Source organism: Contarinia nasturtii, unplaced genomic scaffold (genome assembly GCF_009176525.2).
Source record: "Contarinia nasturtii isolate CC-2019 unplaced genomic scaffold, AAFC_CNas_1.1 Cnas_scaffold_695, whole genome shotgun sequence".
NCBI lineage: Eukaryota > Metazoa > Arthropoda > Insecta > Diptera > Cecidomyiidae > Contarinia > Contarinia nasturtii.
In genome coordinates this window covers 4,368,283-4,395,472 of record NW_022198046.1, presented here as the reverse complement: position 1 = coordinate 4,395,472, position 27,190 = coordinate 4,368,283, and the positions used below count along the sequence as shown (strand labels likewise).

Here is a 27,190-nt window from a genome sequence, read left to right as displayed (position 1 = left end):
GCACTATAGTCGTATATATACGATGCTGTAGCAGTTAATAATAAAAATCATACGAATTTGGTAATGCGATAAGAGCAATTTATGAATTTTTATTATGAAATTGTCATTTGAAAAAAATCATAGAAAACATAAACTGAATATTATATTGACCGCTGGTATATTAAGATTTTATGCAAACGATGAAGAAGACATTTTCTGCATCCACGGGCCGCCTATCTTCTACTTCTCAGTCTTTTTATTTTTCTCAGCTAGTTCCTTCAATATTTTAATCTCATCGTCCAATCTCTTGGCTTCTAACCAAATTTTTTCAGTTGCGTCTAGTTCTGGTGCATTTCGATGGTATCCGAGAGATGCTGGTATTGATGATGAGCCAGGGGCCGCAGCACTGTGAATAAGTCAATTAATTTTTAATTTTGTTAAAATGTCTTAGGCCAAATGAAAAAAATATACGAACTTTTTATTTTTATTTTTATTTTTGGACTCTTTACCATCTCTACCATATGATGGCCTGCAAAATAACCATAATTTAAATTCAACCAATCATACTTAATATTTCTATTCAATATAACGATAGAACAGCACGTTTTATCAGCTATAATTTCTGAATAACATACTCTTCTATTGTCATATTCAATAGATAAATATTTGGAGAAAATTGACTTACGAAACGAAAAGTGCTACAGCAATTATTGCGAATAGCAAAGCAAAACGGGCGAATGATACCATTTTCTTAGTTTCTCTTTTTGTAAGGAAATGTTTGAACTGAATTCACCTGTTAAAGGTCCCTATATTTATACTTGGACATTTTAAGCTGCTCATAGAAAAAATTATAACACGTGCAAAAAAAAATTCGTGAATCCTCATTACGTCAATTATAGAATAATTATATTTTCGCTATTTTGTTATTGCAAAAGTGGATTTTTTCGAACTCGTATATACTTTTTTATCAAAACTTGTTTTTTCTGCTCTATTTTCTCAATTTAGTTAGATGGTTGAAAAATTAAGATAAATGAGACACAGAAAATAATTGTTTGTTTAAACATATGTTTTAAGACTCAGCCACATCATTTATAACGCGAAAGGAAAATACACAAAGAAACTACAAATTATTTCTCAAAATAAGAAAAAAATAAGTATAAGAAACTTGAATAAAAATGAAATTTGTTGCATATGCGTAAATTATTGCCAATTTTATGACCCCACGAACTCATTGCTTTAAATGTAAAATCTGAATAAAATAATAACTGATAAGATATCACCAAATATAATGAAAAAAAAAAGTATTTGTCGTGTCGTCGTGTCAGAGACAGATAATTATTTGCATACACCACAAAATCTTTTCAATTTTACTTGCAATCAAATATTTTTCCTTATAAATATACAGAAATCGATAGCATAAGCTTGTAAGAGGTTGTCTTTTTGCAAATTAATAGGCTACATTGATTTTCTTAGTATTCCGTCGATCCAAATTGTGTTGCTCAGGTAAAATGCACTTCGTAAAAATTATTTGTGGCATTTTATTGTTTATCATTCTGTTGCTTATAATAATATTCATTTCGCTGAATGAACCTGAAAACAACGAACAGTTTTGTACAATTGAAACGAAAAGCGGGAGAATTCGGGGCAAATTAAATCGGACATTATTTGAAAATAATCGATTCTATTCGTTTCGCGGGGTGTCGTTTGCCAAACCACCGATCAGCACATTAAGATTCAAAGTAAAAACTCCACTCAAACTTATTTTTAGCAATAATTCTTCATTTAATTTTTATTTGATTAGGCCCCCGAAAAGGTTGACGCATGGAGCGATACGTTAGACGCGTTTGATTTTAATGATGACTGTATTCAACCAGATTTCGAACAAAATATCTACATTGGATCCGAAGATTGTTTGCATCTGAACGTTTATGTGCCGGCCAAATGTTCGGAGATGAGTCCAGCAAAAATTAAATTACCTGTCATGGTATATATTTATGGTGGTGGGTTTGAATTTGGCACTGCACGATTTTATGGGCCAGATTTTTTGATGGACACAAATGTCATTGTGGTGAGCTGTTATATATTGCTAAAAGTCGTAGTCGAAGCGATGATTTAAAATTCATTTAACTCGTTTAGACAATAGAATTTAAATTGGAATTCAATGATCATTTTAGGTAACTTTCAATTATAGAGTGGGTCCGTTTGGTTTTTTATCTTTAAATTTACCCGAATACTCCGGTAATATGGGAATGAAAGACCAAGTACTTGCGTTGAAATGGGTTTATGAAAATATTGCACAATTTGGCGGTGATAAAAATCAAATCACCTTGTTTGGCCACAGTGCAGGTTATTTATAACAAGAAAAGACAAAACTTCCATGCACGAAGAAGATGAACTTTCATAGAATTTTTAAAATAGGTGCCGCATCGGTTCAATTGCATATGGTTTCACCGCAGTCAAAGCATCTCTTTCAAAGGGCTATTTTGATGAGTGGTTCGGCATTAAATCCATTTTTACCGGCAAAAACTGAACACTCCACAATTATAAAGAACTTGGCTGAAGATTTCAATCATACCATTCGAAATGAAAGTAATCTCATTGGATTCTTGAATAAAATCGATGGAAAGATGTTGTACAAAAATACCAACATCGGCATATTCACCGATCACGTGGGACGGAAAGGATTCAATCGCCAATGGTCTGTGTTTATTGAAGGTAGTTCATTTTAAATTGATTTTTTCTCGCATACATCATGATGACACATTTTTCTTATAGATCAAAACGCAAATAATCCATTTCTGATAGAAACACCTCTAAACATTTTCACGAATTCAAACTATGAGAGTAATTTGGCCACACTGTTCAGCAGTTCGCCTAAGGTACACTTAGCGTAACTAGCCATATGTATGGACATGTCCTTAAACACGTTTTTTTTTTGTGTTTCAGGAAATTGTGCTCGACGCAGAACAGATGCACCCAGAACTTATAGAAAACTTTGACAAAGTCTTCGAAATGGATTTGCCGTTACAGTTGTCTATAGACTTTGAGTCAGAGGTATGTTTCAATTATGAAAACTATTCTAGTTTTTATTATGCCGTTTCATTTGAAGGTGTATAAAAATATTTCGGAAAACACGTAACTAAAGACAAATTGGACATGCTCATGACAGACATAACATTTTTATATGGAATTGATTTGAGTGCGCGCATTCAAGCGGTGAAGTCAAAACAATCCACATTTGTTAGCAAGTAAAAGAAATTTATAACATAATTTGGATGAAATAGTTTGATGATTTTGATGTCAACTTATGTAGTTTGATGGAATTTGATACAGGTTTTCAGCAGAGAATGATTGGAATTTAAGTGATAGAAAATGGAAAGAAAGCAATTTTACCACTAAATACATGGCTCATGCTGATCAACTCTACTATTTATTCCGATTTTCTGCGGACACTCCTGATCAAGTGTATCAAAATTTAAGAGACGAGAACTCGATGCAACGACAATTAATCAGAGATGTGTCCAATTTTTATGCCAATTTTGCAAAATTTGGGTATGTAAACTATTCGTTACATAAAAAGACATTGAACTCTCTTAAAATATTTGAAAAAAAGTCTATTTTTATTATTAATTATGTTTTGAATTAGAAATCCAATTCCACGGAATGAGCTACCCGAGTCAAAAAAACAAGAATCAACCAATCTAAGCTACTATGATATTACAAACGATGGTATTACTTTAAAAGTTGCTTCAAACCGTGAACGAATCACATTTTGGGATAATATTTTCGACGAATTCAAAACACAATGGAACATAAACTTCAATTTTTCATCTGTTTATCATTGAATTTTGTAATATTCTCATCTCATATACAAGAATAACATCGATTAAAAATAAAACAAAGTGTTTCATTCGACGAAGCGAAATACGATACTTTCATACACGTGGGCATGAACATTCATGTGGTTCTCTTTGTTTGTAAATATGTGCAAAGCATTTGCTCAAACAATTGAAATGTTTCTCGAACTTGCCGGAAACCTCTCAACTATATTTTTATTCATCGGATTTGTATTGGGTTTTCATGCAAACCGAACCTTCCAAATGTGTCTTGTATATTCGTTGAACGCAACGCGAAACAGATAGAACATTCGAGAAACTCTACAACAGTCGAACGTTTCTACGGTGAATTTTCTAGAAAACTTGAAAACAGTATAAATGCCGTGCAGCGTACACAGCGTATTCAGTCTTAAAACTACAAACAAAGCAAACACAACAAAGTAAAATAGTAATAGAAGCGAAGAATATTAAGCAAGTGAATTTCAAAGCAAAAGTTTAAACAGTAATTTACCAGAGTTGAAAAGTGAATAATTTATTTAAATTGAAAAAAGTTGAAAGTAAAAAAAAAATCAATTAAAAATGCCTGCTATTGGAATTGATTTGGGAACAACTTATTCGTGCGTTGGAGTTTTTCAACACGGAAAAGTGGAAATTATTGCAAACGATCAAGGCAACCGAACAACACCAAGCTATGTCGCATTCACCGATACAGAACGTTTGATTGGCGATGCGGCCAAAAATCAAGTCGCAATGAATCCGAAAAATACCATCTTCGATGCAAAACGATTGATTGGCCGCAAATACGATGACGCTAAAATCCAAGACGATCTCAAACATTGGCCATTCACCGTTGTAAGTGAGAATGGAAAACCAAAACTCGTGGCCGAATTTAAAGGAGAGCGTAAACGCTTCGCACCAGAAGAAATTAGTTCGATGGTTCTGGTGAAAATGAAAGAAACTGCCGAAGCATATTTGGGCGAGACTATCACGGACGCTGTCATCACCGTTCCGGCATATTTCAACAATGCACAGCGTGAGGCAACAAAGGATGCAGGTGTGATTGCCGGTTTAAACGTGCTCCGTATCATCAACGAACCAACGGCGGCTGCATTAGCCTATGGATTGGATAAGAATTTGAAGAGCGAAAAGAACGTACTCATTTTCGATTTGGGAGGTGGTACATTTGATGTGTCAGTTCTAACGATCGACGACGGTTCATTGTTTGAAGTGCGTTCGACGGCCGGCGATACACATTTGGGTGGAGAGGACTTTGACAATCGATTGGTAACTCATTTCGCCGAGGAATTTAAACGCAAATACAAAAAGGATCTGACAACAAATCCACGTGCATTGCGACGATTACGAACAGCCGCCGAACGTGCCAAACGAACATTATCGGCAAGCACTGAGGCCACCATCGAAATCGATGCTTTATTCGATGGTGTTGATTACTATACGAAAATATCTCGAGCCCGTTTCGAGGAATTGTGCGCCGATTTATTCCGAGCTACATTGCAACCCGTGGAAAAAGCACTGGCCGATGCCAAATTGGATAAATCGAAAATCGATGAAATTGTTTTGGTCGGTGGATCGACTCGCATTCCAAAGGTTCAATCATTATTGCAAAACTTCTTCAATGGCAAACAATTGAATCTCTCCATCAATCCGGATGAAGCCGTCGCTTATGGTGCAGCAGTTCAAGCAGCTATTCTCACCGGCAACAAAGACAGTAAGATTCAAGACGTGCTATTGGTCGATGTGACACCACTTTCGCTTGGTATTGAAACGGCAGGCGGCGTGATGACCAAACTCATCGAACGAAATGCTCGCATTCCATGCAAACAAACAAAAACATTCACCACGTACGCTGACAATCAGCCAGGCGTTTCGATTCAGGTGTTTGAAGGCGAACGAGCAATGACCAAAGACAACAATGTTTTGGGCAAATTTGAATTGTCTGGCATTCCGCCAGCACCACGCGGCGTGCCCAAAGTTGAGGTGACATTCGATTTGGATGCAAATGGTATATTGAATGTTACAGCAAAGGAAATGAGCACCGGCAACTCGAAAAATATAACCATTAAAAATGACAAAGGTCGTCTATCACAATCAGAGATCGATCGAATGTTAGCCGAAGCCGAACGTTATCGCGAAGAAGATGAGAAACAACGTGAAAAGATCGTCGCCAGAAATAATCTTGAAGGCTATGTGTTCAGTGTGAAACAAGCAATCGATCAAGCCGGCGATAAATTAAGCGAAGAGGAGAAAACAAAAGCACTCAATTGCTGTGAGGAAACAATCAAATGGCTTGACATCAATGGATTGGCCGAAAAGGACGAATTTGAACACAAAATGCAAGAAATCAGCAACATTTGTTCACCAATCATGACGAAAATTCATACTGGCGGAGCAAGTAGCTGTGGTCAACAGGCCGGCGGCAACAACTATCAATCCCGGAATGGTCCAACTGTTGAAGAAGTCGACTAAAAAGTCAAATTAATTGATGAACTGATAAATTATACTCAAAAATGAATTGGTATTGATTAGTTTTTAAGAAGAAACCATAATTTAAGATCTCATCATAAAATATGTATTTATTTTTAGAAAGAATTAGAAATAAAGTTTATATAAATTTCAAAAGAAATAAATGTCTTTCATTTTTGAAGATGTAAAAATCAATATTTGAATTTGTTAAAGCTTGGTTAGAAGATTGTAAATGATTTGATTGAAATTGAATGCGGCTTGTTTGTTGAATTCAAATTGTTGCGATCAAATGGATATTGAGAAGAATTTTTTTCGACTTACAAAATAAATAAAAACGCCAATCTTGATATCACGTCTGCATGGAGACAACTTTCTCATAGAAAACTACTACTCTCATCAAAAGCGATCTTTCTACGAAATTTCGAGATTAACGTTGTAGATATGTGACTGAGTGGACGGAAAAATGTGCCAAAATTATGATTATATTTAATTCACAGATGGGAATGTCTTTTTTTCATCGAATCCGCTGAACCCTGTAATTCTTTAAAGTGTTATTGTTTTCAACTCAAAGCTAGATAATGTTTCTAATGGCTTAAAATTGGTGGTCATTTACAAGAACCAACATAAATTTATTTTATATTAATAACTTGATTATCAATAATTGTTCGTTGCAGTGATAAAAAACTGAAATATTAAAAATTCGTTGTTGAAAAAAATTCAAATTAAATTTATTTGTTTGTGATTCTGCACTTTGCTCTTCAATTAAATCGTAAAAATAGAAATAAATGATGAACAAAAAACAGACAGACACACTTTATTCGTAATCGGGTTTTCTACGTAATTCTCACATTCATCACATACAATTATATAAAATTACAAAACGAAAGCGTCTAGATTGGTTAGACGATAGAGAATGCAAAGTATTTTCAATGACGTTGATCACAATGTAACAAATGCCAACGATTTGTAAGCGAGTAACACCGTGTAGATGCCGAAAGTGTCGAGAGTGGAAATGCTCAAAAATTGGCGGTCATGCTAATTTCGGCGATTCTTTTCGGACGATTGTATTCTTACTCGTAATGAAAACACTCATACGAAAAGTTTACCTCCTTAAGAATTGTTCCGATTTTGCTTCTGAACGAGCTCAATTGCTTTTATTTGCATTAAGTATTCTTTTCTCATTATTCTTTGGGCCGCACATAATTGAGCGTAAAAAAAATAAGAAGAAAAAGTATTTTCAAGATATTCTTTACTCTTTACGCACTTGTATGCTTTTATAAATGACACCGATGAGCTACAAACACAGAATTTTTGTGCGTTAATTCCCTATTTCGGGCAATATGGTTAAATGCGTCGGCTTGAATGGATTCAAGTAGTTTACTACATCTATTTTGATACCGAATCAAATTGCTTTAACTATATTTTCATGGTTTTTTATTCGATAGAAAGTAGAAAGGTGGCAACGGATACTACAGATGGAACAGCCGAATGCTTAATAGCATATAATTCCATTTATGTGATTTTTTTATTCCACAAAAGTTATAAAATATGTAGTGTCGCTCAAGAAATGATTCATTTTTGTTAGATTTCGTTGCTCTTCTATGCGATTAAAATCAGATGCTTTTATTTTCAGTTGTCTTTTGTGCGAAAAAAAAATGGGTTAGTTGTTTTCCATGTATGTGGTAATTGGGTCAATTTTGTTTTCAAACTCAAATCTCTGGCACACAAGCGCCAAACTGTGGCGATAAGTGAACAATTTTAATTCTCTTTTTTCATTGAACTGCACCGACTGTTTCTTGTAAGTCATTTGATTTTTAATTGAATAGATAATATGATAAAAAAGACACCACTGAAACCGACATCAGTCTTGTCATTGAGTTTGTCTTTAAAAATCCCTTTACCGACTAAATTGCATCTTCGATAGAGTCATATGTGTCTTAGGTATTATAGCAAAATGTTGATTTTTATCACCGATGAAATGTCTTTTACACGTTTCAGAAATTACTCTCAAGTGCAATAAAAATTTGCATAAGACTTTCAAACGATCACGGTCGCTGAACACTATTCACGTGCACTTTAAATGTTGTGCGCGCGCTTTGCCCTCACCAAATAACACATATCGTATATTTGTTGTTATTGCCATTTTCTGCACCCAACCCAATTAATGTCTCTGTGAACTAGTTTTTAATGTTCTGTGTGATGTGCAAGTGCACAAAATAATGAAAAAAAAAAAACAAGGCGAACGAACAAACAAAGCACGAATCGTGTTCATTATGCATTGGCGGTGATACAACCGAAGCTAATCGTGTTCAGTCTGAATGAAAGAAAAGTCAGAAAGAGAGTAAGAAAAATAATCGCACAATTTCGCCACAGGTTTTTTTCACCTTGTTCTTTGAGCTGCAACTCTATCATTACACCGCAGCATTATCATTGCACGACAAAACGATTGCGCGATTTTTAGAACCAAAACAAAACGGAATATAGTTTACTATAGTTTATTTGATGCCATTCTCCTCCAATATCGATGTAACTGCATTCTTTGTGAACTCTCTCGTAATTTCATTACAAAACATATAATGGTTCAATTTGGGCGTTTGAATGTTTTATTTTGTTTTTCCAAACGTTAAGACAATATCTCTTGGAATGTTTTGCAAGTAATTTCATTTTATGGTTGGTAATAATATAAAATTGCGCTGCGCTTTTTTTTCTCGCTAAAATTTCGTGTCGTTTCATTTAGAAGGCGATTGTGTGTGTGTGTGTGCTTGTTGTGATTTAATGAAAAGTATCTTCGGTCTATTACATTTGAATCGGGATAGATCGAAGAGCGGTATTTAACATTCTAACCCGCTATCCAGATAGGCAAACTATAATTGCATCGCCACAGATGTACACATTCTAAAATTCGATCACGAGCTGCATTTTTCTTTATCAATGCACCTGAATTATTTCTCTGTTTCTTTGTTTTTTTTTGTTTCTTGAATATTTTCAATTATCTATGAACTTTAGTAAATAACTTATTTTTCACGATAAATGACTTAAATACACCGCATCGATTGTATCTAAAGTACGTGAAAAATGTCAGCATCACTAATGAGAGAAAAACCATTTCACCGATACAAAAAGAGCGATGCTAAACAATCGAAATCGACTTAAATGCTGTTTGGGCATGGTGCAGAGATGAAGAGCGATAGAGAGAAGTGACCATTCAGTCAAACTCTTGCCCATATTTGGATTCTTCTTTGAATGCAAGATGTTACGTTCCATTTGTTTCTTTCGACTTTTTCTTCCATTTTTTTTAACGATAGAGTCCAAAAGTAAGAACGGTAAATTGATCATTTCTTTAATAAAAAAAATTCAATTTTCCAAAATTCTTACAAATATATTATTTTAAATGAAAAATAGAGAAAAATGAGAGAAAAGTAAAAAAAAAAATGAATGTTTAAATGAGAATATTCTTTTGTGTTGAATAAACAAAAATTGATTTGAATTGAATTTGGTTCACCTGTTTTGCATGTAAAATTGAGAAGAAAAATGAGAATACCAGTTGGTCCGTTTGTTCGAATTACATATGCAATTCAAGTGGCAAAGAAACAATGGATTTGTTGGAATACAATGAAAATTGAAATAGTAACAATCACAAAGTGTAAAAAAAAATGTACCATCCAAAGAATTGACAGAAACTATTAACGTTGGCGATGCCGTTATCGAAATCAATGAACTGGAAATATGCACCATAGCATGTGTCCCCGTGGTATTTGAGCTGAAAGTTAGAAAATTAAATTTGAATTTTACACAAACAAAAGGTGCTTTGTTCTAACACTTGACATATGTTTAAAGCGACACTAGGATTTCCACTGACGAGAATGGTCCGGATAAATTTTAATGAAGTTTAAACACTCACCTCAGTGAATTGTCTGTAACAAACATGTGTCAATTCCGAATTTAATTACAATGGAACTAGCAAAACAAAAGAAAAGAATCTTAAGTGACAGCGACATAGAAGTATTTTAAGTTGGTTGACATGCAAGCGAATGCATGCCAAATTACACATGTTATTTTTCCTCTTTTTTTGCTTTCGCAACAAAACATTCGCAGGAAATTTGACATTTCGATTCTTTGGGCGCGTGCGCCATGTACTACGAACGAGCCGAGAACTCACATGGAATGATTTAATTCATTTCATTCTTGTAATTAGTGTGAACATTTCCTATGCTTAATTGCATATTTTAAACGGTTTGAATTTCAAAGAGAAGTAAACCATTTTAATGAGGTAAAGAATGGCGCAATATTGATTGAGCTTTTTTTTAAATTAGTCACTATTTCTCTTAAAGAGAAAAGTCACCGATTGATAGTGTTTTTTGCACATGGATAATTTTATAAATATAAGCTCATTCTTTTGATTGGATTAAGTGAATGTAGGAAAAACAGACATATGTTCGTTTACCCGTGCGCACAGCTGATACGATGACCGCAGCAGAACAAAAATAGTTTATAATGTACATATAGTCCGAAATGCAATGTACATTTAGTCCAAAACAACCCCTTTATTGATCGTTTATCTTATGGCTTCAAATCAATTTTGGTTTTATCATCACAAAATTTAATTTGAATCAGTTCATGTAATGGTATATTTAACAATTACAGTCTCTTCGACTATCACAACGAGCACTGAGCAGTACAGCACCCGGAAAGCTGGTAAATTTACTTTCGAATGATCTTCATCAATTCGATAATGTAGCACTTTTGCATCCGCTCTGGATATCTCCGATAACAACAGCAATTGCTGCATATATCTTATGGCACGAAATTGGTTGGGCTGTCATCGTTAGAATGGCCATCATTTTTCTCTTTGTGCCCATTCAGAGTATGTCTTTTCTTATGCAGTCCAACGTGTTGAACGTGTTCGTTTGATGGATGAAATTATATCCGGTATTCAAGTGATCAAAATGTATGGCTGGAAAAAACTATTTGAACGCTTAATTGCCGGAGTTTGACGCCTCGAATTGAATATGGTCTTAAAAAATGCCTACATTCGAGCATTTCAGAACACATTCTACTTTTTCACCAATCGCATTGCACATTTTTGCACCGTTTTACGATGATATTTCGAAAGCACTTGAACATGTTGAGCTTAAAGAATTTATTTCAAAGTATAATGGACTTCAAATGCCTGTATTGGCACAGGAACAAAATTTTAGCACTGGGCAGCGACAGATTTTGTGCTTGGCCCGTGCAATTTTGCGAAGGAATCGCATCATTATTTTGGACGAAGCAACAGAAAACGTCGATCTTCGGAATAATTAAATTGGATTATTTTTTTGTTTTCCACCAATTGAAACTAACTTTTTTTTTTTTAATATTTGTGTTTTTTTTAGAACGGATGAAATGATTCAAAAAACAATACGAGAGAGTTTTGCTGATTATACAGTCATAACAGTAGCTCACAGACTCAATACTGTTATTGATTCAGATCGGGTATTAGTTATGGATGCTGGCATTGCAGTTGAATTTGATAGGCCGTATTTGTTGATGCAAAAAGATGATGGAATTTTTCATAATATGGTTAAGGCGTTGGGACAACAAGAATATGATCGATTACAAATTAGAACGAAATTCGATAGAATTGAATAAGCATTTAAGCATAATAGGCACGACATTAACTACCTTTTTTTGTGTAGAAAATTGACTTTCATTGATGAAATCATGAAATAGGAATAAATAAAAAAGCAAAATGTTTTTAGTTATTGAATTAATACTTGTGTGTATTCGTATAAAACTTTATCGTGATTCGTGTTCGTTCGCATTCGCAAAGAGAGGTGCCCGTTCGTTCGTGTTCGTTCGTCGAAAAATTTTCCTATTCGTGTTCGTTCTTATTCGTTAAGAACACGAACGAACACGAATATGTATGTTCGTACACATCTCTGGAACACACTGTGTATTTTTATTGTTTCAATAAAGCAACAATTATTATTATTATTAACAACGAAAATTACCAATAAAGCATCTTCATTTATAGTGTAATAAATATTTCCATACACGCTCAATCATAATCGTACATTGTTCATCATAACAACAAAAAAGGCAGTTCATTTAACATTCCCGATTTTATAACCATTATATCATAATTGCAAATGTACCGCACTAAACTGAACTTATCACAAAAATTCATTGTTGAACATTAGTTGGCCAGTCGATTAAAAACTGCAAGTGTAAATTTACCGATATTTACCGTGTTTAAAAGCAAAGATTGCACATCGTATCGTATTGTTTCAGTACTAACGATTACATAGCCGCAAGGATCGAATTGCAGTAGGTCGAAAAAACTACGCTTCCCTTCACCTGCTATTATTTTCCTTTTACATTTGCAGCACAAGAACATCTAAGGCTAGAACTGAACTGCTTTTTTTAAATGTTTGTGTGGTAAAAATGTTTTCCTGTGTCATTTTTTCATCAAAAAATTTCTGGAGCACCTTAAAATTATTGAAAGATCTAAAGACTCTTGTTGAAAAATTCAATGTAGAAAATTATCCAATATGCTTAACAGCAGCAGTGACAAAGCGATCAATTAAACGAAACGGTGTTTTAAAGAGAAAGAAGAGATAATTATTTGTTGAACAAAAGCAAATGTTTCTGCAGCCAGTAGACCGTGATTGAAATGATTATGCAAATCGAAAAATGATCAAGTGGAACGAGAATTGAAATAAAGTGCAAAACGTTTTGAAAGTAGCGAATGTCATATTTACAAACAATACCGCACGATTGAAAATCTAATTAAAAAAAAAAAACATCATTTAAAAAATAATATAGAACACAAGAGTTCTGTGTGTTCGAAAAATAGATGATCGAAAATAGGTTTGACATCTGCCGGATGAACTTGAAAAATATTGATTGAAATAAATTACAGCACTTTCTGTTCATAATAACATTTTATCTTCATTTTGAGATCACAATTATTTAATAAACGTTGTATCACCTTGACATTTACATAATATTCGTTCATCGAGTCCATCCTAAATGCCGGTAATTTTGCATAATATTCAGTTATCAGAACTCAATGAAAACATTTTCTGGCGCTTTCATATGCAATTGCTGTGGATGCGATTTTATAGCATGTGTATGTGTGGTGTGTCTGTGGGGATTGAATTATTGGCGGAAAAGATGTTGATATTTAAAGAAGCAGAAAACGATGTTTAAACAGAGAAAATTGTTAACAGATCGTTCTCATTTAGTAAAATAGTAAGTAATTGTGCAGTCGTTTTGATGAATAGAACGGAAGAAACAACAAAATGAAAATAACGGGCTCGCAGAACAACAAACAATATATGCTATTGGTCTATTTTATTGGAACGATGAGAAAAGAAAATGCAAACAAATCTAAATGCTCATTTTCCAATGTGTGCATTTGGTAATTGAGCAATGTAACAAAATCGCACAGAGCACGAGAGACAGACACACACACATAGAGAGAGAGAGAATATGCAAAATAGACACAAAACAATGCAGCAAATAGGACAAAATACACTGTGCGCACTGCGTTAGTGCGAAGTGAGAGAGAATAAAATGTGGCCAATTTATTTCGTGCAACAGATGGCAATCAGATTGGAAATCCATACGATCCGGCACATTTTATTCACTGGATTGGTCAAATCTCGCAAAATGTACTGCTAATTGCTCGTTGCTGCTTTAAATTGCATCACCACAATGTTCGTGCTCGACTGATACTTGTTAAATGTTTTCAAACATTCTAACGTTTCTTTCGTACGGATTATTCGGGTCCGGTGGTCAGCTTACGAAATTCAGCCGGTTGTGGTTTTTGGACATATTCGAAGAATTTCAAGCGTGCAATGATATATGAGACATCGCGTACATATAAATAAATGAAATCATTCTCATGCTATACATTTGGATTGCACAAATTTAGCGGTTAAAACAATTGAAGAAGAATCTAAAACAATAACACCAGCATAAAACTCGTTTGGAATTCGTTCGTTTTTCTCGCTTCTTTTCCCATTTGAAATAAAACACACAAAATATGTACCATGTACACACAATTAAATTCCAGTGAATCGATTTAAAAGTGTTACATAAGTTGATAAGATAAACGGTATGTGTTGAATAATATCGCCGAAGAGAAGAGCCAAATGAAAGGCTACCATATGAGGTAAACACGTGCAGAATAATTACATTATTATTACCTTATGAAGAACCGCTTCAATTAAGTACCTGTTCTATTCAACCAGTTGGCAAAAGCTAACGAACGCACTACAGTCGACAAGTGTGTGTTTTGCGAATGCAAAGATTTACATTTATTTTTAATAACAGTTATCACACGACTACATGGCCAAATATGTTGAATAAATGTGTTTGTTTTGAATATTTTTCCAAGAGAGATCAATTCTAGGAGAATGAACCTTGATGGCACTGCCAACAGAATGGTTTACTATTTTTTTAAATGATACTTTAACACTTTGATAACTGTCGCTAAACTTCAAATTGTCACTGTTTCCGATAGTCACAGGCGTTTAATGACTATTGTTTCATTTTTCATGTAAAAGGTTATTTTCTAACAAAAATCACAACTTTTCATTGAAAAATCAATTCAGTCGATTTACAACTTTCTTACAATTATCTTAATCGATCTTTACATTTTAGAACTTTCTACTGTCTATCCAATTCTTTCTCTTTTGCAACACATTTTCAAATTGCTCAGGAAATTTCTCCACTGATTTCCGTTCTACGTGTTTGGCGACAATTGATTCGAAATGGTTCTTGCTAGGGTTTTTGAGCTCGAAAATGTTTATATACTCGCTTAAGTGTCTCGATTTTTGAGCAATTTTAACGCCTTAATATATCGGTGACCTTCATCTCAACGCTTCCATTGCTCTCTTTCTCTTCCTCGCCCTCTCTCTCTCTCTCTCTCTCTCTCTGCGATCTTATAGCTCATTTCTCTCCGTCGAGATGTTTAGTGTTGCGTCAATAAAGAAAGCGCGATGTGATTTTGTTTTATTTGACTCAGTTTGTAGGGCACATAATTGATTTTTACACCAAAAATTATAGTTTTATGTTCGTAATATATTGTTATTACGATGAACTTATTTCCTCAAACGTAATGCTGTCGCTTTTGGAATAAAATTGCGACAAAGCATACGATTTCGAAATGGGGAGATGAAATGATTGAGTGAGTGAGTGAGTGAGTGAGAGAGAGGGAGAGAGGGAGAGAGATCGAGAAAACAGTGCGCTGAAGTGAAACTAGAATGTTTATTTCTGTTTGAAATGCTCTAATGATATTCAAAAGAAATGCGCATGGTTTATATTTTACACTTGAATTAATCCCACGAAATGAAATTGTTTGTTTTGGTCCAAAACATTTTAGGATGGCAATGTGACTGCATAAGACGTGCCAATTTATGACTGACCATGCACAATAACATCTAAAACACAAAGAACCGTTTCGTTGACCTATTCGTAATCTATTGGAATTGGATAACAATCTGTTGGTTATACAATTATTATGATATGATTGTCAATATAAGGTGTGACGCTTGCTATTCTTAGCCACCTAAAAACACAATTAAACAAAACAAATGCGCTCGCATAGTTATCATAGCAACAGACTAAAGCAATTGCACTTATTAGCTCGGTATGCAATTGAATAGCGCATTGTTGTCTCAAATATTTGGCATATAAATTGAGAGAAAATATCGGCATTTGCATTGGTTTCAAAAAAAAAAAAAAAAATACGCGCGCGGCACGAAACTGAAAGAAAATGAAAAAAAAATTTGAATTTAAAGACAATGAGGGGAATTATAAAAAGTGTTCGAGAAAAATTATAAAAATATAGACGACAAAAACACATCGAGTGCAAAAGAAAGTTATTTTTTTTTATACTGTCGTTGCCATTTATGCTGCTGCCAATATGCCATAGAATATCTCTCTTGTGTATGATGAATTACATGCTCGTGGTTGGTGAGAAATGAAATTTCATCGAGTGTGCGTTGGTGTATGCGTACACTCAAGAACAATACACCAGTGACTCAATTTTCATTCGTACGCGCGCATATTTTTCCACACTTGATGCCATGGTTTTTAACTTTATAATGTTTTCATTTTGCCTTTTGGTTCAGCGCACCAGCATCATCATGATTGTTATTATGATCGGCGCGGCAGAACACGTGTAAAAATATGTATTGAGTTTCAATTGATTGTCTGCAAATTGTATGTTTTTAAACCGATGAAATAATGCTACACTTGACTTCTGCCTTCTTCACGTATATTCTGCGCCACATAAGGCACACACACACACACCACTCCTCCCAATTCATACCACATGAACCGAACGCTACACGATACACATTGTTAAACAGTTATACACAGCATATGTACGAAACCAAAGCTGAAATGAAAAAAATTATGAATTGCGCATATCATAATGGTAGTATTATCATCACATGATGGTTTTGAGCTGTAACTATACCAACGCGATGTGATAGGAAAAAAAAAGCGGAAGGCCTACCAAAGCAGCAACGAAGAGAAGAAAAAAAAATCGCGATTTGCTACTAACAAACAACAACAACAAAAAAATCTATAGCAAATACACCGCTGCTGGCTCTCTGTGGCAAGAAAAGTAGATGGAAAAAGAACGAATCGATGGAAAAGAAATGGAAGAAATAGAAGAGAGAGATTTCAAACTATTGTGAGCTCGTATATTTTGTGCGCTGATAGTTGAAGGTATTGTGTCAGTTGAATTTGGACGCTCAACCAAGACAGACGGAAATTTATACGGTGTGAACTTTTTTTTTCGGTAATTTCGAATTCAATTCGTGCAAGACAAAGTATGAATTTAGTGTACGCAAGCAATTAACACTTGGTGTGATTCAATACGCAGGAGCGAAGAAAGGCGAATCGTTTACAATTTAACATGCGTACAATTTGTTTATAGCCCAAATTTCTTTTAAGAAGACACGAAGAAAAGAAATAACGATCGAGTTACGAACTAAGTGTGAAATCGAAGTGGACATCCATCAACACTTCCACGTATGATAACAATTGCTTTCTAATTATGTTGTAATAATTCAATTGGCAAATAGCTCGTGCTGCGTGCTCCAGAATTTTAAATGTTAAATATTGAGTGTAGGTCATTTTTCGTGAGCAAAAGAAGAAGAGAAGAAACGTCACTCGAAAGCGCTTGAATCATCATTCGTTTGCCATCTCTGTCTTGCGAAAATAAACGAATATTGAGCAAAATCAACGATTTTTGCAAATTTACCGTAAATTCAGTAGTTTGTGTTCGCAATGTGTGCGCGCAGTGCGCATAAAACAGTGACGTAAATAGTTCAAACGAGTGGATGGATGCTCGAAATCAGACAACCAAAGAACATTGCGCTTTTCATTGTCAGACATAAAACAACATCGAAAAATATTTAATGCAATTCTAATATAATTATTCGTTTGAATGCATTCACTGCACGCAAACATACCGTCATTAAGAACGTTTTGTGATGTATTCCATGAAACAATTTCATCGAGTGGATGAACGCGAATATTTACTAAAGCGTCTCTTTTTCTCTCTCTTCCCCTATCTCTCTCGCTTTCTCGCTCGTCTAAAGTGAAAATTTGAGCGCACAACTACAATATTTTCTATCATAATTCTTTTCGCGAATTGATCGTTCAACGAGCGTAACACCCAAAACAAAACACAAGAGTCTTGGCTCGTTACACAAATTTCAATTACATATGTTTTCAAATGCAAAACCAAAACGAAAAAATCCTTGAAAATCGCCAATTTCACTACATCTCATTTAAATAGATTGTTGTTGTTTTTTTCTCGCACAGAACCATTGGCGATAAATGTACCGTTTGAGATCATAACTTACGGACATTTACCGATACAACTGTAGATATAACCATAGTATACATGCGACATACACCAATTGAACGTTTTCAACTGTTTATGATCGGTTTATGGGGCTGATTAATGGTGATTGAATAGCAAGATTTTCTTTAAACATTTTAACAACTCTTCAACTATGTAAACATATTTCTTTTATCGCGTTGCTTCGAAAAACCAAAGCAAAAATATAATCGACGAGAATTAGTTATTATTGTCTGACGAAACGAATAAGAAGAGGAAGACGATGATGATGAAAAAAAAACGAAGAAAACAGGATTTCTGGGCGAACAATATAGGTTACTAGTTTGAAACGAAAGAAAATCCATTTCTTTTTTTTCCACCTCACACAACTCGATCATATAGAAATCAATGTGGCAGTGCATTATCATTCATTGGCGGAAGCCTCGTTTCTTCTCTCATTAAAGAAAATTGTTCGGTGTGAAAATGTTGCTAAATTTATTGCTAATTAAAGTCTCATTAGATCGTCTTCAATAGAATGCAATTCCCATAAATCGATTCTATTTTTCTTCGCACCAATCAATGCCATTTATTGATCAGTAAATTAACTTATTTGTTATTGTTACTAACCGTTTTTTCCCTGTTATTTTTCTTTTTCACATCGATTTAGGCATATATACTATTGTTTTCCGACAAATGCAGTGTGTTAAATAAAACCTTTTATTTTTCTTACCACAAACGAAGATTGTACGAGTGATTCGCAGTGACTTGTAAATTGTATTGCAATAAATAATAATTAAAGTGATAACGACGACGGAAAGCAATTACAAACAAGAACAAAATCTGATCCAAAGTAAAGATATTGAGTGCAGAGAAGAAAAAAAAATTAGATAGAAGCAATAGCAGTAGCAGCAGTAGCGACTCGAAAGAAAATTCATAAGAAATCACAGAGTTAAATTAGAATGCCACTGTCTTTGAATCATAACAAAAGTGAATCGAAACGTAACCGTAATTTAAACATGAATGCAAGTGGTGATTTACTGAGAACGATGCAGCTGGTGATTTTGATTTTTATTTCAACGGTGAGTACACTTTTGATCGCCTCTCATTACGATATGATGTGCGAACAAACACATCAACATCATAAGTTGGATAAATAGAAAAACTTCATTTGAATTTTTCTCCGTTGAAAATGCAAGGTGCATAATCATTTATATTATCGTTTGGATATAATGAGGAATCGGACGCATGACGTAATTGAATTTGATGACTTCATGGAACTTCCCATATTGTGAAATGAAAATAAAATAAATCTGTGCGGCAAGAATATCATGCATTATTCATATAAAATCATAATTAAATTAAACCGCTGCAAATTCTGCGTTTTTTTTTTCGAAGAAATAACTAACGCACGCATGATGAGGATAACTCTTTTTTTGATATTCTAAACAAAGATATATACGCATACAATAGATGCTCTAAATACCATTCTTTTGTTCGGTTCTTTCAAAAGAAGCGTAGGCAAACAACAAATAAACCAAACGGATTTAGAATTGATTTCATTTAAATTTACCACTTCATTTGCGCATTGGCATTCGGAAAGCCGCTTTTCGGTTTGTTTGTATTTACAATAAATATAATTTATGTCTGGAGGCAACAAAATAATTGCCATAATTTCGTCGGAAACGGGTGTGCTGCTGTTTTTTTTTTCTTCTTCTATGTCGAATTTTGCGTTTTGTGGCATTTTCAAAGGAAAAGTGAAATAATTTTCACCATTCATATATACTCATCGCTCATTTCACGCACTTTTGAATTCAATGTACTTAACTAATAAGCCACCAAAAAACTCGATGATTCTCTTTCAAAGCCAACTGAAGAAGCTGAAGAAAACATCGCTCTTGCCGAAATAAAAATGAAAACACACAATTAAACTTTCCAAAGAAATGATTCTGGAATTGTATATATGCTGTGGCATGCTTTTCCCTTCAATTGTCTCCGACTGTGTGTCGATTCATATGTGTACAATTATTTATTTTCTCATTTCAAATAAAAAAAAGTCAAATTACTCGATATAAAACTATCTCATGCGAATGGTTCATTTTTTTTGTCTATGACTTCGTTCGCTCTCTTTCTCTCCTTTCTGTTTGAGTGAATTTTTTTTTTTCAACATTTTCGGCCAAAAATTTCAAACCTCTCTTTCTCTATCCCTCTCTTGATCGCAGTGCACGCGTTTCTTTTGTTTTGACCCAGAAATGGTTTGACAGTAAATAATTATAGAAAATTACTATAAATATTTATATGTGGAACAAATGCCGAATTCCACAATTCTACTTATGAGCGAAGAGAGAGTGTCAAAGATATGAAAAATGAAATTGAAAAAAACGAGGTTCTTTTGAAAAATTTTGATTATAAAATCACTTTTCATCGATTTAAAGCCCGAAGATAACAAACTGTGAATTGGTTTGGTTGTGTGGAAGCTTCTTTTATGCTTTTGGCAAAATCTTATTTCTTCCGGTTAGCGCAAGTGTAATGACTAATTCGGTATTGGATACACAGTTGGTACAGCTTCCCGGTCAGACAATTTACTGTTTGAGTGCAGATTTTAAGCATGATTACACACCATATAATTAAATTTCAATTTGAACGAATTCGCCTTGATGGATTGCGAATTGTCGACAATTTACAATTAGATTCAATTGCTTTCTGGGTTTCTTAGAGCGTCATCATTTACCTGTCGATTGATTAATCACTTTAATTCAAATCGATAATGCAATGTCAATTAGAAAGGTGGCACAAAAGTGGTAGTGTACCAACATTTATGATCAAAGCTCGATTCGCTAAAGCATCGAAATTATCTTTTCATTAACAAAAAAAAGAAGTAAAAGAAAACTGTTTCGACGAAGATGAAGAAAAAGAACATTCAAAATTACTTTTCTTCCAGAAAATTTATCATTTTCAATTTTTTCAAGAAGTGTACAGTTCAATAGCTTCAAAGTAGATAAAAAAAAAAACAAAAATTCCAAGCCACAATGGTCACAGAATAAGAAGTAGAAGAAGCAAGTGCAAATGACCCTTGCATGACCAAAACAAATTAATTCGAGTGCAATGTTTAAAAATAGTTCTGGTTGATTTAAAATGCGTCGCTGTACTTGTTCTTTTGTACGAAAAAAATATGAATAAATAACAAAAAAAAATCCGGTCATTATAACATAGTACCGTAATTTTCAACGCACCTGCAGTTATTTTCGTGTATTTGAAAAAATTGTCCGGCTCGCGTTCCAGAACGATCAAAGTGAAAAGTGTTGATATGATATAGAGCGAGCACAGTTATTCTCTCACACGTTACATAATATAATAAATTTTGATGGATTCGACGTTGTTTACACATCATGTAATTACCGCGGCTAACAAGACATTGATAAACAACAAAAAAAAACGACAAAACCCGGGTATTTTTCATAAAGATCATAAAGAACACCGAAATTAAAACGAATTTCGTTCCGAGAATGGCTAGTTTTTTTTTCTCCGTAAATTCGGTGTGAAGAGGAAGGAAACGAAGTGTAGACATTAAAACATGGGCATTTTTGGTAGCGGTACTTAGCATTTAAGTGTAACACAATCCGCTGAAGAAAGTAAACATAAAATATAGTATAAAGAAGCATGGGGTATGAAGAGAGAGAGAGAAAAATATCACTCATAAAGTTCCAGTTACAGCAAACAAGTATGCGCCGCAAAAGCCACAAAACAAAGATAACACACAACATTTCAAAATTATACTTTAACGCTTAATCACATACAATAAGCAACATCGTTGAACGAATTCATCGGTGTATTATTGCCTTTTTCTTCTCATTCATCTTCATCATTGCGCCGTTTCTCGCATTCGTAAACGACGATGACCAGACAATCAACGTAGTAAAAACGTCTCCATACAATGTTCTCTAAATGAGCTGTTTGCTTTGATTTTAATTACGCTTTTGAATTGAACTGTTGTTTTTCCTCAACTAAAAAGAGTGTTGTTGTTTTCTTTTACCGGCCATTATCTAACTGCTATTCTAACGCCATTACCCATTTGTGTATCGTTCCAATGAAAAAGAGAGAAGAAATGAATGAGCTGTAACAACCAGACGTTTAATTTTTTTTCTCTTCTTTGTTATTTCGCATTTTATTTTTACGCATTTGAACAGCTGTTGGTGAACCCACACCGGGAGACTTTTTTTTTAAGTCGAAATGTTGATCTTTTATTGAATATGCTTTTGACGGGAACTGATGGTATCATGTAAATTTGTTGTGACATTTAACTAACACCTCTATTTACATCTCGTCAGCTTCGTTGGTTACCGGAAAATGTTCACACTCTTTAAACACAAATTGTCTATAGTTTCAACTAAAAATATTGTTTGTCTTTAATTTTACCAAAAAGTCTTGGAATTCTCGGAGACGTGAATGGCTTCGGATGCGGAAATTTTTCATTAATCTGAAGACATTTTGAAGGCACTTAACCTAATTACAAAAGGGCGATTTGTCACTTTTGTATGTGTTTTTTGAATTTTAAGCACCATTTTCACACAGAATAACCTATTTTTGTACGAAAATCGACGTTTATCTCACATTGGAACAACTCATTAAACGGTATCTTGTATTTTAAATGATTTATCCAGAATAATGTTGGCATGAATTATGTTACGGTTGGCATTTCTATTCGCTGCACCCATAAGAAATTGCTCAATTCAAAACAACAATAAATTAAATTCGTTACGTTAACCGTATACCTGACTGTTATGATGTCATAAGACAAATACGCACTGATTTCGCGGAAAATTTCTTGGTACACTTTTGAAAAACATCACAAAAAAGGGAACAACACCGAATTGTTCTTCTCGTCTAAATCATTTGTCAAGTGACACGTACGTCGAGGCCCATTTCAAGATTCAGATTGAGTTAATTAAATAGTTGAATTACGAAAATACGTTTTATTGTGTCAAATACGAATTTAGCAACATTTCATTCTATTTGCGTTTGTCTACTTCATTCTAGAAAATTTTAGTTTTCTTATTTTGAGAAATTCGATGCAGTTCTCATTTAATTAAAAAAAACTTGCGTTTTAAAGAAAAGATTTTCTATTGAATATTGAAAAGATTATTCTATTTTAAATAGAAGTTTTTTGCAACGTTTTTACTAGCCTATGTATTAAATACATTGAATAAGCTTGGCCACATGAAAAAAAAGTTCATTGCCTCAATGCATTTTACCATAAATATTTTCTTGGATGTACATAAAAAACGAGTGACAACATACAGCACATACAGCAACAAAACACCCAACTGTTTCGCTTCGAATAGAAATGGTCAACGATCCATGCGGATGAATTGGTTTTGCTTTCTTATTTACATAGATCATAGACAATATTACCGCTAGAATCGAATGCGCCTGCTTATACAATGTTGATGCCAATTAGTCATTTTTTTCTCACGAACAAAAAATTAAAAACTTTCATTCTGGCAGAATGAAAAATTGAAAATATTTCACGCTTCGATAAACCTCAAACATTTCAAAATCGTTTCCATCATCGCATGTTAATGACCTGTGCGATTTTCTGCCTTGTCAAAAACATGGACATTCTGCAATACAAACACGAAGAACCGCAAAGGCATTTGCTATGCCGATTGCGAATAACAGTATCAAATTAGTGTTTTTTTAACATGCGAATGTCATAAAGCCCGTGTGAATTAAGATATTGTCCGGTGGGAGACGAAATATCGCGTCACATTTCAAACAACAATTCCATTTTTGTTCAAAATTTGTGGAAGAAAATGGCAATGGACATCTTTGTTGGATCTTTCTACATTGAATTTGTTTCGCAGTTAATTAGAGGTACTTCCTCGTCTCACTTTAAACTATTTCATGATGAAGAATAACATAAATTATGATGGTTGTAGAAAGTCAAGCATTGATATAATTCTAGCGGCGATACACTTTGGTTCAATCAATTCATCAATCATCTTTCATATTGTGCGAAATATTAAATAGAACTCACTCAATTACAATATTGCTGGCTAATTTAGAACTTTTCGTAATGCACAGCACAACACCATTATATATTTCAATGGGAATCATGACAACAATGGATTTGAAAAATCAAAACATAATTCACATATATGATTAATTGATGAAGAAGAAATTGCCTATACTAAAAAAAATCTTCTGTCTTTGTATAGGTGTTGCCACTTTCAACTACAGCCCAAGATTATGACGGTAAGTTTTGCACTTGTTGAATGATGGAAAAGAATATTCGTTCAAGTCACTTTCGATACTAATTAGATCATTTACTATTTTAAAAAAATTCCATCAAGTGAGCGAAATCCAATGTTCATTTGCAACCACCACTTCAAGTACAGCCGACATGATAACGGCACGATTAAAGAAACCGGTCGGTTTTAAAGGTTCACCATTATTTGCTGATGATCGTGGCGTGAATCCAGAGATAGACAGGGCATGTTCGATACGACCCGAAACTGGTGATCCGGAAAATATTGCATATGTACTGAAAATAACCGATCTCTCACGGTGCGGCGTACTCAAACGCAATGTAAGTGGTGGATAACATCTTAGATTTATCTGATTTCCCTCGGACTTACATAAAATAAAACACATTTCTTCTAGGGCTTTGTTCATGTACGAATCTGGTTCCCACAATTTCCCGGCGTAGTAATGCAGAGCGATCAAGAGCTTATTATTATGTGTAAGCCACCAGAGCCAACCGTCATCCAAAATAAGGCGGCCGGGTTTGCTGGATCATTTCCCGGCGGTGCTCGCGTTTCAGGTAATTATTAACGAAAATGTTTAAGAAAAAAACACACGCAAAAGAACGGAAATAAAAAAATGATCTATAAACATAATTTTATAATTTTGGAGAAAGTTTTCATTTCAATGTTACAAAGAATATTTCATAAAATGTATGTCAATTTATTATTTCATTCAAAAGGTGTGGTGGAAGAGACTCCAGGTCGATTGGAATACGAAGTGGCTTTGTATAAAGAAGCACCGCCAATCGGCAGAATAAATAGCAATATGGCAATGAGCGCCCATTTGAAAAATCAAACAAAACAACAACAAGCCATTATTAACCAAAATGAATTGCCGGTAGATCAAGCCGTACCTATTGGAACAAAATTGCAATTACGCGCTCGAATTAGTACACAGAGTGTATGGAAGTTTGTTAAATTAATGGAAGTCACAGTGAGTTTTGTGATTTATTTTCAACTATTTGTTTCTTGTTTTTTGGTTTTTCTTCATTTTTTAATCATTTTTATATTTGTTGCAATCATTTATTGTAGGTTTCACCCGATCCAGATGATCCACATGCGTCCGGTTCAGTCGCATTAGTTCGAGAAGGGTGTAGAAATCGAGATTTTGCTTCAATAATTCCACATCAGGTAAGTGAGAGTAATAAAGCTATTAATTATTTTACGAAAATTCGATTTAAAATTTGGTGATTGATTTAATTTCAGCCTGCGAGGTATCGTGATCGATCGAATGAAGTGTTCCTCGACTTCGAAGCATTTTTGCTCAGTTCAATGCGCGAAAGAAGTACATTATGGATCCACTCACAAGTACGTACAATTCATAGATGAAAACCATTTTTCACATTCTTTTTTTTTATACCTTAATTGTGTAAACAAGCATTATTATTAATAGCACTCACAATAAGAAAACGGTTATTCAAAAAACAAACAATAAATTTCAACGAAATTTCAGATTAAAGCGTGTATGGAGGCCGTCGATTGTCAGCCTGATTTTTGTTTAGACTTATTTGAACCATCTGGTCATGGTAGAAAACGGCGTTCGATAGCCGATCAAAGCGATACAAATCATACAAATGGCATAACGGAATTTGCAAAGTTCAAAGAAAACATTGAATATTCTGTGATGTTACCGGGCGATTATGATCAAATGAAGTATCAAGACAGTGATCAATGCAAGAATTTCATACTTATCTCAGGCCTTTTGGCTCTTTTGTTAACTTTGTCAACGATATTGGTGAGTATGGAAAAAAAAACATCTAAGTAGATGTACAGCAAGACTTTGGCCGTGGGCTTTGTAGCTGTATGCTTTTACATTGCTTTATTTCGTGCTGCTTACGATGTAACGATATACAGTCAAATATATTAAGTAAACATTTAATTTATTTCCCAGCTATTGCAATGTTTTCTTAATACATTCGACAGTATTTCATATTTTGATTTTAAGCAGACGAAATATCGCTGTAATCACTGAAACTACAGCCCATGACAATTATTTGAATAGATTTTTTTTTAGTTTTTGACAATTTTTAATGTTATGATTATTTCTTATTTTATTTGCAGTCTTGTGCGCTTGTTTCGAAAATTCAAAATGTCAGTCGAAAGACCATAGATGATTACGTTCCATCAAAGGGCTATGCTGGTCGTGCGGTGCTTCAATAATACTATAAATGCCTATTAATTTTATCGAATAAGAACGAACAATATGAATTTACAAAATGTTCATACAAATTTATTTTATAAGTATAATTTCATAAAAAGGAAAATTAGCAAAAGAAAAATGCCTGATTAATTTAAATCGATGTGGAAGATGTTTTCCGAAAAATTATAGACTGTAACCCCTTTTTTGCATTTAGAAATGGAACGAAGTATTCATTAGATCTTGTAGCTCTCGTGATTATTTATTTTAGAAAGCATTTATTACATTCATTGCGAAACTATTTCACACTGACATTTTTTAAACAAATAGAAAATCAAACATTTCATCATCAAAATAGAATTTATACTCTAGTTCTAAAAACACAGTAGATTTTAGACTCGTTTTTTTTTTCATTCAAAAATCAAACGAAAACAACTTACAAACATTTTAAATGAATTTCAAATGCGCAAAATAAATGTCGCACAAAAATCCTTCATTAACCACTACATTGACATAAGATGTAAGCATTAAATAAGAAAACGGAACATTTTATAAGAAAAATTTATAATAAAAATATTTATTTGTCTAAATAATAACATTC

At 33.9% G+C, this 27,190-nt stretch overlaps 3 protein-coding genes across 7 annotated transcripts; all 3 read left to right on the top strand.

Annotated features, from left to right (window-relative positions):
• The first annotated feature begins 1,831 nt into the window (after positions 1-1,831).
• On the top strand, positions 1,832-3,860 carry LOC116340735 (esterase B1-like). The gene is made up of 8 exons (XM_031767372.1): positions 1,832-2,047; positions 2,154-2,325; positions 2,398-2,694; positions 2,755-2,858; positions 2,926-3,033; positions 3,089-3,227; positions 3,313-3,531; positions 3,626-3,860. The coding sequence occupies exons 1-6, from the start codon at positions 1,931-1,933 to the stop codon at positions 3,116-3,118; spliced, it is 828 nt and encodes a 275-aa protein (XP_031623232.1). The 5' UTR covers positions 1,832-1,930; the 3' UTR covers positions 3,119-3,227; positions 3,313-3,531; positions 3,626-3,860.
• A 381-nt stretch (positions 3,861-4,241) lies between these two features.
• LOC116340733 (major heat shock 70 kDa protein Ab-like) lies at positions 4,242-6,398 on the top strand. Its single transcript, XM_031767370.1, has one exon. It carries the CDS (start codon positions 4,395-4,397, stop codon positions 6,300-6,302), a length of 1,908 nt encoding a protein of 635 aa, XP_031623230.1. The 5' UTR covers positions 4,242-4,394; the 3' UTR covers positions 6,303-6,398.
• A 10,647-nt stretch (positions 6,399-17,045) lies between these two features.
• Positions 17,046-27,129, top strand: LOC116341026. 5 transcript variants are annotated; one of them, XM_031767864.1, is made up of 10 exons: positions 17,046-17,333; positions 18,818-19,229; positions 24,366-24,402; positions 24,501-24,736; positions 24,811-24,970; positions 25,133-25,386; positions 25,485-25,583; positions 25,659-25,760; positions 25,906-26,187; positions 26,514-27,129. In XM_031767864.1, exons 2-10 carry the CDS (start codon positions 19,110-19,112, stop codon positions 26,610-26,612), a joined length of 1,389 nt encoding a protein of 462 aa, XP_031623724.1. In that variant the 5' UTR covers positions 17,046-17,333; positions 18,818-19,109; the 3' UTR covers positions 26,613-27,129. The 5 variants fall into 5 exon arrangements, with proteins under 5 accessions (XP_031623724.1, XP_031623728.1, XP_031623726.1 ...); XM_031767868.1 differs by having other exon boundaries at positions 17,052-17,100; positions 18,892-19,229; XM_031767866.1 differs by having other exon boundaries at positions 17,052-17,100.
• Positions 27,130-27,190: the final 61 nt, after the last annotated feature.

What these genes read in the sequence shown, in the direction of transcription:
- LOC116340735 (XM_031767372.1), top strand. Translation starts at nt 1,931, where the DNA reads ATGAGTCCAGCAAAAATTAAATTACCTGTCATGGTATATATTTATGGT. An exon ending in ATGGTCTGTGTTTATTGAAG is followed by an intron (nt 2,695 to 2,754) that starts GTAGTTCATTTT and finishes TTTTTCTTATAG; the next exon opens with ATCAAAACGCAAATAATCCA. An exon ending in TGTTCAGCAGTTCGCCTAAG is followed by an intron (nt 2,859 to 2,925) that starts GTACACTTAGCG and finishes TTTGTGTTTCAG; the next exon opens with GAAATTGTGCTCGACGCAGA.
- LOC116340733 (XM_031767370.1), top strand. Translation starts at nt 4,395, where the DNA reads ATGCCTGCTATTGGAATTGATTTGGGAACAACTTATTCGTGCGTTGGA.
- LOC116341026 (XM_031767864.1), top strand. Translation starts at nt 19,110, where the DNA reads ATGCCACTGTCTTTGAATCATAACAAAAGTGAATCGAAACGTAACCGT. An exon ending in TACAGCCCAAGATTATGACG is followed by an intron (nt 24,403 to 24,500) that starts GTAAGTTTTGCA and finishes AATTCCATCAAG; the next exon opens with TGAGCGAAATCCAATGTTCA. An exon ending in GCGGCGTACTCAAACGCAAT is followed by an intron (nt 24,737 to 24,810) that starts GTAAGTGGTGGA and finishes CATTTCTTCTAG; the next exon opens with GGCTTTGTTCATGTACGAAT.